We start from the raw sequence: 13,322 nt of genomic DNA, 5'->3' as shown, positions 1-13,322 counted from the left end.
TTTGTAAATTATAAGAATTCAATTATAAATTTTTACCTTACATGGATCAAATTAAAAAATTGAATCAAATTAAATCATGTGAAGTGTATATATATAAGATCACTTTATTCATAAAATATAAATAAAGCAATGCACCTCAAAAATATGATGAAAAACATGAAGTCCACAGACCACTGTCTAATTTTAATTTGATATAAAAATTGTCTCTTTTTATTAAATGGGTTATCGCGCAATAAAATAGTTATTATTAATTTTGAAGTGAATTAATTACCCTTTTTTGATAATATTATATATTTATTATTTATACAACTACTTCATAAATGCAGCGTATTTTTTTTTTGTTTATTCTAAAGAGTAAGTAATTTTTCAAAATAAAAAAAAGATTTATATAATTTACAGATATGTGACAAGTGATAAAGCCTGATTTACACATAATATTGTTATACAACCTTGACATTCTCTATGGCTTGTTTCTCTTCTACACATGCAAGCTTTTATCCTGTAGCAAAGGGGTTGTGGTAGAAGATGTCATATTCTTGTTCTTGTTCTCCTTCACCATGTTGTCCTCTTGAGCAAGCCCCCACATCACTGAGTAAAATCCAATTCCTACTATACCTGTTCCTATTATGCTGCACCACAAATCAAACTCCAGTGTTAGATATTATGTTTCTGTCCCACGCATACCAAGATATTTCTTTAATATAATATTATCCCCATTCCATTTCATTCCCATAATCCCATTAATTCCATTTTCATAAAAAATATTTACTGTGTGTCAAGTAGGGGCCTTAGAGTTTGTTTTTGTGTGTACCTTCCCAGATAAAGAGTGTCCCTCAGAAAAATGACTCCCATGCCAATTGCAATGACCATCCCTAAAGGGGTAAACATGGCCACATAAATTGGTCCCTTCTTTCGAGTAGCCCATGCGAACACAACACTTCGGATTGATATCATAAACATTGCCTGCAAATGAACCATCATCAATTGCTATATAAACTATATGCCAGTGAGTGTAATTAAGGTTTAATTTGCGCCAAATTAAATTTACAGTTCAGATCGATCGAAATACGTAGTTTAATTTCTTCTGCAGTTTGTACTACTTACTGAATAAAATATGGCTACCAATTCCATATCAGGTCTGAGGATCCAAGCTTTTGAAGTTCCCTCTGCAATGAGAGCTATTATGGTAGAAAGAACAACCACAAAACCACAACAAATAGTTGTGAGCATTAACTCTGCGGGGTAGTCCTTGAGAATCCAGACCTGCATGTGTATTTGAAGATGGAAAATTTCGAGGGACAAAATCGATCATAGTTTCAGAAAGACTATAATTTAACTACCTAGATTGAGCTACATTAATATAATTAGATTCGATACTTCTTCGTGGCCCAAAAAAAAAGATTCGATACTTCTTCCAGTGGTGCGCAGTGTATTTTTCGTAGTAACTATTTAGTACTTGATATTATGAAATAATTTAAATTTAAGTATTATCATGTCCTATAATATGGGTAGTTTACTTGCACTTAGTACAGTTTCTTCCATACATATAGTTTTAAAAATCAGAACCTTGTTTAAGAAATATTAACCCCTTTGACTCAATTGAATTACTATTTATAATTACAGCAGCAAAATATTAGAGAGATTCTTCAAGTATTCTCCTTGTATAAATCATTTTTAACTTTATCATCGGAAGTCATGAGAAATAATTAAATTATTAATGTTGTTTAAAAAGAAAAGACGTTTTTTCAATTCGCTCTTATTAAATACATCGTCTTTAAAAATATTTTCTATTCATATGTAAACTTTTATTCTACTTATAGAAAATTGTAGTAAAATAATTGAAAAAAAAAATGAATGATTCATCTTTTTAATACAAAGTAACTTGTAAAAAAGACCATTAATTTATTGTAAAAAAATAACTTATGCAAGGACCGATAGACTGATATATATATATATATATATATGTTTCATCTAACCGTTAAGAATTTTAGAAGATGGAATCTTCTCAGAGAAGGAATATGTTTGAATTAATACCTGGACAACAATTAAGAGAGAGAGACAAAAGCTGGAAATTGAAAGGAGAAAGCCTCCCAATAGCCAATTTGATTTCTGAGAGAGCAAAACCCAACTCATCAGTGGCTTCTCTTGTAGGGGCTCGGGAGTAATTGGAAGACCCTTATACAGGGTCACAATTAATGCTCCTGTGATTGAGACCACCGTTCCAATAGATTTAGCTTGACTGCTTCGTAACTTCAAATCCAGATTTTCCATCCTGAAATCACATATCATGGAGTTCACACCGATTGTCCAGTCCTGTCTTCTGCGGATGAATATAGGGCACTTCTAGTTTCTATAATCTATCAAAAGTCCCAGGACCTAGATTTTTATGCATGAATAACTTGAAGTATTTTGGTAAACAGAATTTGTCATTAATATCTGATAGTAAAGAGTAAGATAAAGATTTTCTTTGGGAGAGGGACAATAAACACACGCCAAACCCAATGCAACCTTTTCTCATAAGGGAGGAGAACTCACAAAATTCAGCTAAACCAGCAACCTCACTTCTTTTAAAGAGCCGAAGAGGCACTTGATGTGACCGATGCTATTATGGCACTTCTATAGTTTATCTGGCCCGGTTGCCCGATGGCATATGCCCATCCCAATAAGGTAAAAAAAAAAAATTGTGGCCTGAACTAAAGAAAATTTTTTGAATTCTCAAGCCCAATTTTAAAATTTTTGGACTTCTTGGTCAGTTTGATTTACCGGCTCTTAAAAAATTGCCTAGCCTAGCACCATATAGAGAGAGAGAGAGAGAGAGAATTTGGATGTCGTTGGGCCAAAGTTGAATGTTGGGATGGATTATTATTGAACAATGCATTCTACTCAACTCGTTTGGCCTAGCCCAATGTTTATATGATTGGAAAAATAACAATCTAGGACTGTTGGAGAAAATTTATATTAATTAAAGATCATTTGTTATTAAAACTTTAATAAAAAATAAGTCTAAATGGATACTTGTTGATAAAAGACTAATCTAAATCGATAAGTATGCATTTAAATTTTGACAATAAGTGATCATTGATTAATATAAATTTCTTCCAAAGATTCTTGATTGATATTTTCCCTATATAATTATGTGTGTGTTGAGGGTAGAGCTAGCAATTTGGGTAGCCCGAGCTCAATTCGAGTTGAAATTATGTAAATCAAGCTTAAAGTATTTTATCTTATTTAAAAAATTCATATAACTAAGTTTGACTTTAACACTTTTGGGCTTTGGGCTTATTTGGGCAAGCTTAAATATTCAAAACTTTTAAAAAATATTTTTTATTTTTTGAACTAATTTTAATTTTTAATAATGTTACATAATGCTTGGGCATTCCATGAGTAGGGTTGTGTAGTGGGTTACATAATGTAACTCATTCATCCTTTAGGTTGGGTATCAAGAAGGGTCCAACTCTGCCACTAGCACTAGACCATTTAGCTAACATCAAGATTACTCGAGACCATGGTGCAAAAAACCTGGATCAATTAGTTGGATCAATAAACCAATAAATGGGTCACTAGGCTAGTCCAGTTGATGAGCTAAACCGGAGAGGTTGTGAACCAGTAACCCAAGATTAACTCAATCAACTTGACAGGCTAATCTTGGGTTACTTTTATTATTATTATTAGTCTTTTTTTCCTTTCCGCTTATAAATATTGAACTCTAAATCAAATCTAAATCTCTTGATTAATATTTTAAATGATGTTGTATTTTATTATTATTAGAAACTTATAATTAATATTTGTATAAAACATTATAAGATTTTATGAATGAAATTTTCATTTTTTTTGTCAGGAATGAAATTTTCATTTTCTTTAGAATTAAGGTTTTTTTATTTGAATATTACTGACTTTCATAATTAAATATAAATATTTTTGTATATTTAAATTAAAATATATTGCGTTAATTATAACCGATTTGACTTCAAGTTCCGATCTGCTTTTGATATCTTGCTTGAGACACTTCAAGTGAAACCAAGAGAGTGAAGGCAATTGGCCAAATCCGAAAGAAAGAAAGAGACTAAAAGATAAAGAACCTTCAATAAAAGATAAAGAAAGGAAACTTAATAGGTTTGCATTTTTTTAAAATTAATGTGACATGCACAGCACAAAGTCAAAGCAAGAAAGAACCTGAATCTCGTACTTAAAAAAAAAAGGATTAAATGTCACTAAGTTACATAATCCTTTTGCAAAATTTGCATTCTTTAAAACTGCGATATGTTTTGAAATAAAAAAAGAGAATAAATAATATTATGCACAATTTTATTTCTTGTGTTATTTATTATTTTTCTTAGAGATACGTTAACTTCTCGCATTTAAATTGAAGACTTTCCTTCAGTCTCTTCGGTTCATAATCACATGAAACAATAATTCTAGATAACTCTGGATTAGATGTGAGGCTCAAATCAATTGCAATAATATGATGTTACTTGACAATTCACGTCGAAGCCCAATTTCCACAAGGAAAATGTTAAGTGGGGGCCACCAGCGCTCAAAGATCAACTGGCTGTCCATTTTCTTACAGGAGCACATGCATGATGCATCAAGCATTACAAATGGCAAAAGCAGGGTTTCATTGATTCATTCAAGCCACTCAAGTGTCAACCTGTCTTACGGCAGACGATACACGAATTGTCGCAAATGAAATAATAAACTTTTTACAATTGCGTTTAAGAGTGAAACATGCGAAGAGCCATAAGCCCAACTATATTTTAAGCTTCTTTCTCGCAAGACTTAACCCTATCTCTCATAGTTAAAGAGTTGACCCTCAAAACCTCAACTCTATTTTTTTTTAATTTAAAAATTTTAAAAAATATATTTATAATTTTAAAAAAATTATTATATATAAAATTAAATTTAAAAAAGTAAATTTAAGTTAATTCACACCACAATAAGTATAAAAAAATTAAACATTTAAGTATAATATCAAATAGTAATATTAAAATTAATATCAATAAAAATTAAAATTAGTTAACATTATCAGTTATATCTTAATAAATAAATAAAGGAAGGAGAATGAGTTTAGGATGTCCATTTCTTTTAATTAGATACTTAATTTTATATTTTTTATATTAAAATTAAAAAAATAATAAAAAAGTGTTTTTTGTATTATTGGGCTTAAAAAGATTGTCATTTTCGCTCCTAACATATCGGCTCAACCCGAGCTATTTTTAGGTTTAAAAAGAGTCAACCAACAAGTTTGAACCTAATTGACAAGTATTTAACAAGCATCAAACTACTTTATGAACATTTATAAAAATCATCTTGTAACTAGTTAGTTGATTCATTTTCAGTGGAGTTCGTTTACTACTTCAACGGGTATTTACTTTAGTTTTTCTTCATTACATGTATTAGTAGCTTTCTGGCTTTGGATGCTAATTTTCAATTTTAAGACTGATTTTTCAACGCTCCCACAGTGCCACTCCAAGAGGTAAAAGTAATAACAATATAATCCTGAACAAAAAATATTTAAAAATACAAAAAATACCACCTCTGTTTTCATATTATAAATGCTTTCAACTAATTAACATATACTTCGACCAAAAAAAAAAAACTAATTCACACTACTAAAAAATTATTTGTATTCCTTATACTAAAAAAATTTGTATATTTTTATTAATTACAAATTACCTTCTTAATGTCTTATCTGAATCATCAATTATTAAGAGTGTTTTAGGTAAAAATAACATTAAAAAATCTATTTAATTCCCAAAATGCTTTATAGTTTATATTGGGAAACACAGAATTTTTCTTTTGACATATAAATTAAAATATGCGGGACAACTAATTCATGTATATTCTATTTTTCTTCACACAAATGAATACATTCATATTATAAAACACTTTTAACTATTTATTAGATTTAAGAAATGACAATTAACTTATTAAAGCTTAGTTCAGATAGAGGGCAAACTAAGAAAAAAAATAGGGGATAAAGAAAGCTAAGAGTAGACATTTTTTAAAATAGTTTACCCTTATTAAAAATAGTCTTAAAATAAAAAAATCAACTTTATCTTTATTAAAATAAAAAAAAGAGCTATACATTACATGATGACATAAAATTAAATTTATAATGAGATTAAAATTGAATAATGATAATAAATAATTTTAGGCGTGTTTAAGTGCCAAAAAAATTTTAAGGTGCCCTGTAATAAATACGGGATGGAGTATAGATGATTCATTTTGTTAAAGCAAGAGCAGAAGGTGAAGAAGAAAGACCTGGAAACAATGGCGAGGATGAAAGTGAAAGCTGGAAGAAGATCCAGCATAGCCGAGGACAAAGTGGGAGAGCTTAATTGAATACCAGTATACATCAGTGTCTGCACTGCACAGCTACCACAACAACGCAAACAATCAAATTCCCCATTCATATCGCAGTACACCCTCACCTAGCCAGTATGTATCAGATTCAGAACATTTCAGACCCCAAAAACTTTTCAAATACTTATATACCTGAGCAAGCTAACCAGGAAGATTCTGCAGATAATTGACCTTGAGATTGGAGGAGGAGCCACCTTCCTGTTGAAATCGTTAAATCAACAAAAGCAAACAGTCAGTCAAGCAAAAGCTGTGAAAGAAATTAAACTGTGTTGTATCGGATTTGAAACATGTTCAACATTCGTGCAAAATACAACAGAACTTTTTGTTTTAATAATTTGAATAAGAAAAGTCGATTACCACCATGAGTAACTAATACAACCATAGGAAGCCGTTGAAATTCGACAGAAAAAAGAAGACGAGGACTCGAGTACTTAATCGGAAAACACAGCTTAAAATCACACATCATGCTTCTCAGTTAGGTCAAGGAATTGGTCGGAACCTGTGATAAAGGAAGGTAGAAGTAAGAAGAAAACAGAGGGCTAAGGCGTTGGAATACACAACGAACACGAATTTGCTCATGCCATTGGTGGTGGCCGCCTTGACCAGAGTGTTCAAGCCGACTTCCAAGAACTGCGAGGCCACCATCGCCATTGTTATCGCTACACTCGCCATTTCACTGTGCGATGATTGACAGATTCTTGTCTCCTGGGCAGAGAAATTCGTTGGCTAGCGAGTGGTGGTGACCCACACTAGTGTGGCGTTGGCTCCACATGATGAATTTAGTGCCGAGACGAATCTCTGAGACCTCCAGATTTCTGAAGAAAAATCTATCAGCGTCGGACAGAAAATGGGGACGTTGCAATCGATGCATCGTGAATTTTCAATATCGTACAGTGCCACCGCCACGTGGTTCGTTCGAGGGAGAGTTATGCTGGAAGCTTAATAACGAAAATGAATTACTCAAAATTAAAAAATCACACTAAGCTGTCTCAATTAAAAATTTATATTAACCACATTTATAATTAAAAGTATTTTTAAAAAATTTCATTAATTTTTTTCAAAAATTTAAATATCTTATATTTTTTAATATCTTACATAAAAAAATGCATTATATTTTTAATAAAGAAAGTATTATAGATAAGGATTTTATATTTTTACAAGTATTGAGAAAGACCGGGCTCCTTCAAAAATAATATATATATATATATATATATAATGATTGAGATGTCTATAAGATAAATAATTTACTTTATTTAGTTCTCACATATAAAAAAATTATAGTTAAATATAGGAGATTTAACACTAAGAGAAACATTAAATTTTCATAGAAATATATAGAAAATTTTCAAGGTACTAAATTTTTTAAGTATGATTATTAAATTCCCTTTGTCTTCGAATTTCTTATGTATTGGTACCAAATGATATAAATTATTTGTCCAGTGGGCATTTCAGACATCTTTTTTAAAAAAACACAGGAACTGATCATGTAGAATAACTTTAAAAATTTTAAATCCTTATTTATAAATAATTTATTATTTTATTTTACCAACAATAATTTATTTTTTCGACTTTAGGCGTAATTCTTCCTAGCTAGTTGGAGATTTTATTTTCTTCTTCCGTTAATTTGTTTTGGCGTGCACTTTCAATTCAAGATGTAAAAGAATCTGCTGCACATACAAATCAAATTGCATGAAAGAGGAGAAATGAATGATATATTTAACGAAATTTATGCATTAACGATTTTTTAAAAAAAATAAATAATTTAAAATTTGAATTTTACCTTGAGAAAGTCTTTGGGAGAATTATATTGAAGGACGAAGAAATAAGAATATTTAACTTCAAATCCCTTAAAAATTGAAATTATAATGAAGGAGCAAAATATGGAATAACGAAGGATTGAATAAAGCACCGATCAACAGAAGAAGAAAATTATTTTATTTTTCCAAACAAAGTAAAAAAACTTATAGACTATACAACCAATTGAAATGTAAACGAAACTAAGATCATAATAAAATTAGATTTAAATAAAGCCTAAACAGAAAGGAAAAGCTCTGACCCAAAAGAAAAGAGACAGCAACAAAGAAATTAAAAAATATTAAAATAAAAATTAAAGTGGGAGACTTGGTGTGTGGCTTTCAAAAGTAAGAATCAATAGCAAAAAGCGAAAGAATATTATGTCGACGACTTGCGCCAAATTGTGCATGTTCGGTCACTATTTTTTAATCTATATTTGCACGTGTTTTCATAATAATATAACCCTAATCATATCACAAATAATAAGTAAGAATTATTTTCTTTTCTTGCAGTAATGTACAATTGTTATTTTATATTAGAGTCGGTAATTCAAATGAGTCGAACTTATTTAAGTTAGGTTCAATTCGAATAGGACTTAAGTATTATATTTTTTTAAAAAAATTCATGTAACCAAACTCGACCTTAACTTTTTTTGACCGAATTTAAATGACCAATTGGGCTTGACTAAAATTACAAAGTTTATAAACATATAGAGCTAAAAATTATAACAGTTGAGTTTATTTGGATCGGGGTTTGAGCTGGCCTATTGAGCTTGGGTCAAATTACCAACTCTTGATTTTCAACATATCTATCCTATGATTAGTGACGGACCCATAAAAACAAATCAATGGAGGCATAATTTATACTTAAAATAAATATTTATATTTTTATGAAAAATAATTATATATAATTATATTTTTTATATAAGTTAATAAAATTAAATATTTAAAACAACACATAAAGATAGAATTAGAATAACATAAAAAACTCTCTTTATATATAGCATCATGTTTTTTAATTTCATTAAATAAAATTTATATTCCATTACTTAAAAATGTAAGATTTTTTTAACTAAATCTCTTCTTAATAAACTAATTATTTGTCTTCAAATTAACACAATCTTTTCATATTTACCCCTATTTAATAAAGTATTTTACTTTAAAATAAATATAAAGTAATCTATTTATTAGGAGCACTTTTTAAAAACACATTAATTACACATTAAAATACTAAAAATACTTTATATTTTTTAATTTCCAACACCTATATGCATTTTTTAGTTGAGGGAGTATACCTCTTTTATATGGTAGAGAATTTTGTACACAAAAACCTCTTCATTTCTTATCATCATTTTTCCTCCAAAGAAATTACATGTTTGAGAATTGTTTGCACAAAATTTTTTCATAAACAATTTTTTCTAACCATTACTTTTCCATCATAAAACTATTGCTATTCAAGGTTATATATATATATATATATTATAGTTTTAGATAATAAATTTCTTAATGGGATAAGTAAAATTTTATAAAAAAATAAATAAAATTCTTTTAAAATGAGGGGGGCAATTAAAATTTTCTTGAGGGAACAATAAAAATATAACCTAAGTCATTTTAAGTGAATTTTTCTTGGGTTGTGAGGGCAATTACCCTCACTATAGCAAACGTGGATCTGTCCCTGCCTATGATTCAACATATCCGTGCATTGAACGGGTTAAAAACTAGTAAAAGAAATTTTAAAAAAATGATGATGAAGGTACTGTAGCCATGGGAGATATGATTCTAATAATTGGTGATTGTAATAATTAAGAATTTAATAATTCAATTACTTGGTGATTCCATGTTTTATATTTTTGGTTGAAGAGAATGGTGCTTCTCGCACCAAAAAGTTGGGCAAATGCTTCTTACAAAAAAAAAACAAAAACAAAACAAAAATCAAGCTTTGATTTGGTCTTGTGTTATATGTTCTCAAGGGAGATTTAAAAGGACAAAGTAAAATCAAGTGCTTTATATCCATTTGGTCCATTGGTCCAATCAAATTTTGACACTGGAAAAAATTAAAAGCACAAGCAAAATTTCATTAGAGAATGGACCCAATGAAGATAAAGTACTTGACTTTTAGTTTTCTCCTTTTAAAATACACTATTTTGTATGGTCAAAAATGAAGACAGAGCATTTTCCATAGCCTGCTCATTCTTGAAGAAAGTGAGAGTCACCTCTCAGGGACCACGCGTGCGCTCGCCGGCTCGCTCTCTCTCTCTCTCTTTCTCTTCTCTAGAGAGAGCCAGGCATGCGTGTACTAACAAATGAGTTAGAGAAAAACAGCAATTGAAGATTATTGATCAAAATTTATATCAATTAAAAATTAATTATTATTAAAATTTAAATAAATATTTATTAATTTAAGATAGTCTTTTATTAATAAATATTTATTTAAATTTTAATAATAATTTATTATAAATTAACAACAGTCTATTTAGGTTTGTTTATTAATAAATATCTATTTAAATTTTGATAATAATTAAATCTTGACTGATATAAATTTTAGCCAATGATTATTGATTGCTATTTTCCCAATGAGTTATACTATTTAATTTATGAAAGTTTTTATATGATGTTTAGGTAATGTAACAACATGATTTAATATGAATATTTCTATCCATTTTTATAGCCAATCCTAAGCCTGAATAAAAAAAGAAGGACTGTGTTAAACCTTTAATAATCAACGTAAAACTTTGTCAAACCTCATATAGATATGGAAATAAACATTTTTGTGCTAATGCACTATATGGCTCAAATGCAATGACAAGTAAGTTAGAGTTGTTGTATCCACATCCGAACGTACTGTTAAATGAGTAATAGTTCTTATGTTATTCTAGACAAGCATGACTAAAGAAGTTAATTCATATGAGCAAAATCATATTGGGTACTAGGAATGTTGGGACCTTGTTTTGCAAATATATTATCTATGAAGGTTGTGGGAGTTATAATTCATAAAAAAATACACATTTCATGCCTTTAGGAAACTAAATGGATTAGTGAGAAAGCTAAGGAAATTACAAGTTTCAAATTTGGGTACACAAGAAAAGTAAGCTCATGAAATGAAGGTGGATATCATTATTGATAAGGAGTGAAAGAAAAATATGATAGACATTAAAAGAATTAAAGACATAATTATTATTTTTAAGAATGATCATTGAACATGGTACTGTTAATATTATTAGTTGTCATATACTTTAAGTAGGGCAAAAGCCCATGTTAAAAATCTTTTTTGAAAAGATTTGAAGGGGTGGATTTAAATCATATCACAAAGTAAGAATATCTTTATTATTGGAGGATACTTTGATAATGGTCACGTAAATAAGGAGACAAGTAATTATGTGGGGCTCATGTGTGAATTGTTTATACCATATAAATATTGTATAAAAAAATTTACATATTTTAATTAAATTGAAAACAATCATATCAGATACATGAGATTCAGTACATGCGTTTTGTCCATTTAAACATTACCCTTCAAGCTCATTAAAATATTTTCTCACATTAATCTCCCTTTATGCAATGGAAGAAAAAAAGTCAGAGAGCAACAAAAGGTATCATGAGAAGAAAATAATAAAGGGATAATTTCATCAAAGAACTACAAGTGTGATATATTTACAAATCATGTCCAACACAATAGGAAATTCCACTACACAATCTTGTGTAAATGAAATAGAATTCTTAAACAAAATGACTAAAATACCATTTTTTTTCAATACATTGCAATTGCAACTAACCATGGTGAATTAATCTTTGAAAAGATTTGTTAATTCTTTAACTTTACTTTATCCATTCTCTTATATTGTAAGAATGGAGAAGTGAAATTAAGGAATTAAAAAGTGTTTTTAAGACTTAATAATTAGGTTAGCTACAATATACTAAATGTAATAAGTAGTACAATGAAATTAACAAGTAAAGCAAAGCTTTTAATAAGTAACTAGTTGATTTTTGAATTTATAATAACAGTTTAACATGCAACGTAACAAATTTAACTCATCATTTGGATTTTACAAATAAAGTTATAGAGTTAGCAAGTTGCATAAAGAAATATTAGATAAGTATAACTAATGAATTAATAAGTTTTCTTAAGGATTAATACCAAGTTAGCTGCAATTAACATACTGGATATAACAAGTTATACAAGAGGATTAATAAGTAAAGCTTTTAATAAGTAATGTAGGTTAGTTTATGAGTTGTGATAAAATCTTAATGAGTAATGACTTTAACTCATCACATGGACTTTATAAATAAAGTTATGAAGTTAGTAAGTAATATAAAGAAATGAACAAGTGAAGTTAATGAATTAGCAAGTTTTCTTAAAGTGTGGTTCACAAGAATTAGCTGCAACATATTGAAGGAAGGATATTTTAATCATTTTATTTAAGAATTTTATTTCAATTTATACCCAAAATTTTGCCAGGAGATTTCAGGTTGTACTGGGCATGGTTGATAAATATATGTCATATCCATATCTATAGTCCTTGAATAAATAAATAAATAAATAAATGCTGGAGAGAAATCAGAGAGGTTCTTGTAAGGAAAAATGACAATAATTTTTTTAATTATATAAATAAAAATTTAATTTTTTTTAAAATGTCATAATATCAATGAAGTCTTTAAGGACCTCTTTGTCAATAATTTTTTTTTTAAAAAGATCATTTTACCTGAGAACTTTATTAGTATTATAACATTTCGAGGGATTAAATTATCATTTATATAATTTGAAAGAATTTTATTATCATTTTTTCTTTTTATAACTACCCAGCGATTTTTCAAAAAAAAAAAAGCTCCTATATTGTGAACTAAGAAAAGTATATTGTTTATAAAATCATAAACAATGCAGCAGCTAGCCCTAAGCACAACTTGCAAAATCTAATTTTTAAGTATGGTTATTATCTAATATTAGATAATTTGTTTCAGGAGAAAAATCAAGCATAGCCCGTCATGTAAAATCAAGCGACATGGGAACAATTATTAACATGAAAATTTTATAAATTAACCTGTAAGAAATTATAAGCATACTTTTACAACTTTTAAGACAAAATATTCACACATTGTTTTTATTATATTTGTAACATTTTTCTTAAAAAGTACTTACTTCATTCTTATATATAAGATATTATTTAAAAG

General features: G+C 28.6%; 1 protein-coding gene across 5 annotated transcripts; it reads right to left on the bottom strand.

Annotated features, from left to right (window-relative positions):
• Positions 1 to 313: 313 nt before the first annotated feature.
• LOC129300728 (WAT1-related protein At3g28050-like) lies at positions 314 to 7,183 on the bottom strand. 5 transcript variants are annotated; one of them, XM_054939310.1, is made up of 7 exons: positions 6,863 to 7,183; positions 6,510 to 6,561; positions 6,262 to 6,431; positions 2,035 to 2,320; positions 1,105 to 1,263; positions 812 to 963; positions 314 to 629 (listed from the first exon to the last, which is right to left on the bottom strand). In XM_054939310.1, the coding sequence occupies exons 1-7, from the start codon at positions 7,033 to 7,035 to the stop codon at positions 479 to 481; spliced, it is 1,143 nt and encodes a 380-aa protein (XP_054795285.1). In that variant the 5' UTR covers positions 7,036 to 7,183; the 3' UTR covers positions 314 to 478. The 5 variants fall into 5 exon arrangements, with proteins under 5 accessions (XP_054795285.1, XP_054795287.1, XP_054795286.1 ...); XM_054939312.1 differs by having other exon boundaries at positions 2,035 to 2,272; positions 6,863 to 7,179; XM_054939311.1 differs by having other exon boundaries at positions 6,262 to 6,375; positions 6,496 to 6,561; positions 6,863 to 7,178.
• Between the last annotated feature and the right edge of the window lie 6,139 nt (positions 7,184 to 13,322).

This window comes from Prosopis cineraria, unplaced genomic scaffold (genome assembly GCF_029017545.1).
Source record: "Prosopis cineraria cultivar Desert tree isolate PC_DT_omini unplaced genomic scaffold, ASM2901754v1 PC1722, whole genome shotgun sequence".
Lineage (NCBI taxonomy): Eukaryota > Viridiplantae > Streptophyta > Magnoliopsida > Fabales > Fabaceae > Prosopis > Prosopis cineraria.
Note: the sequence above shows the minus strand (reverse complement) of the source record. Positions and strands in the feature narration are given on the sequence as shown.

What these genes read in the sequence shown, in the direction of transcription:
- LOC129300728 (XM_054939310.1), bottom strand. Translation starts at nt 7,035, where the DNA reads ATGGCGAGTGTAGCGATAACAATGGCGATGGTGGCCTCGCAGTTCTTG. An exon ending in TTATCTGCAGAATCTTCCTG is followed by an intron (nt 6,432 to 6,509) that starts GTTAGCTTGCTC and finishes CATACTGGCTAG; the next exon opens with GTGAGGGTGTACTGCGATAT. An exon ending in GACACTCTTTATCTGGGAAG is followed by an intron (nt 630 to 811) that starts GTACACACAAAA and finishes TTTGTGGTGCAG; the next exon opens with CATAATAGGAACAGGTATAG.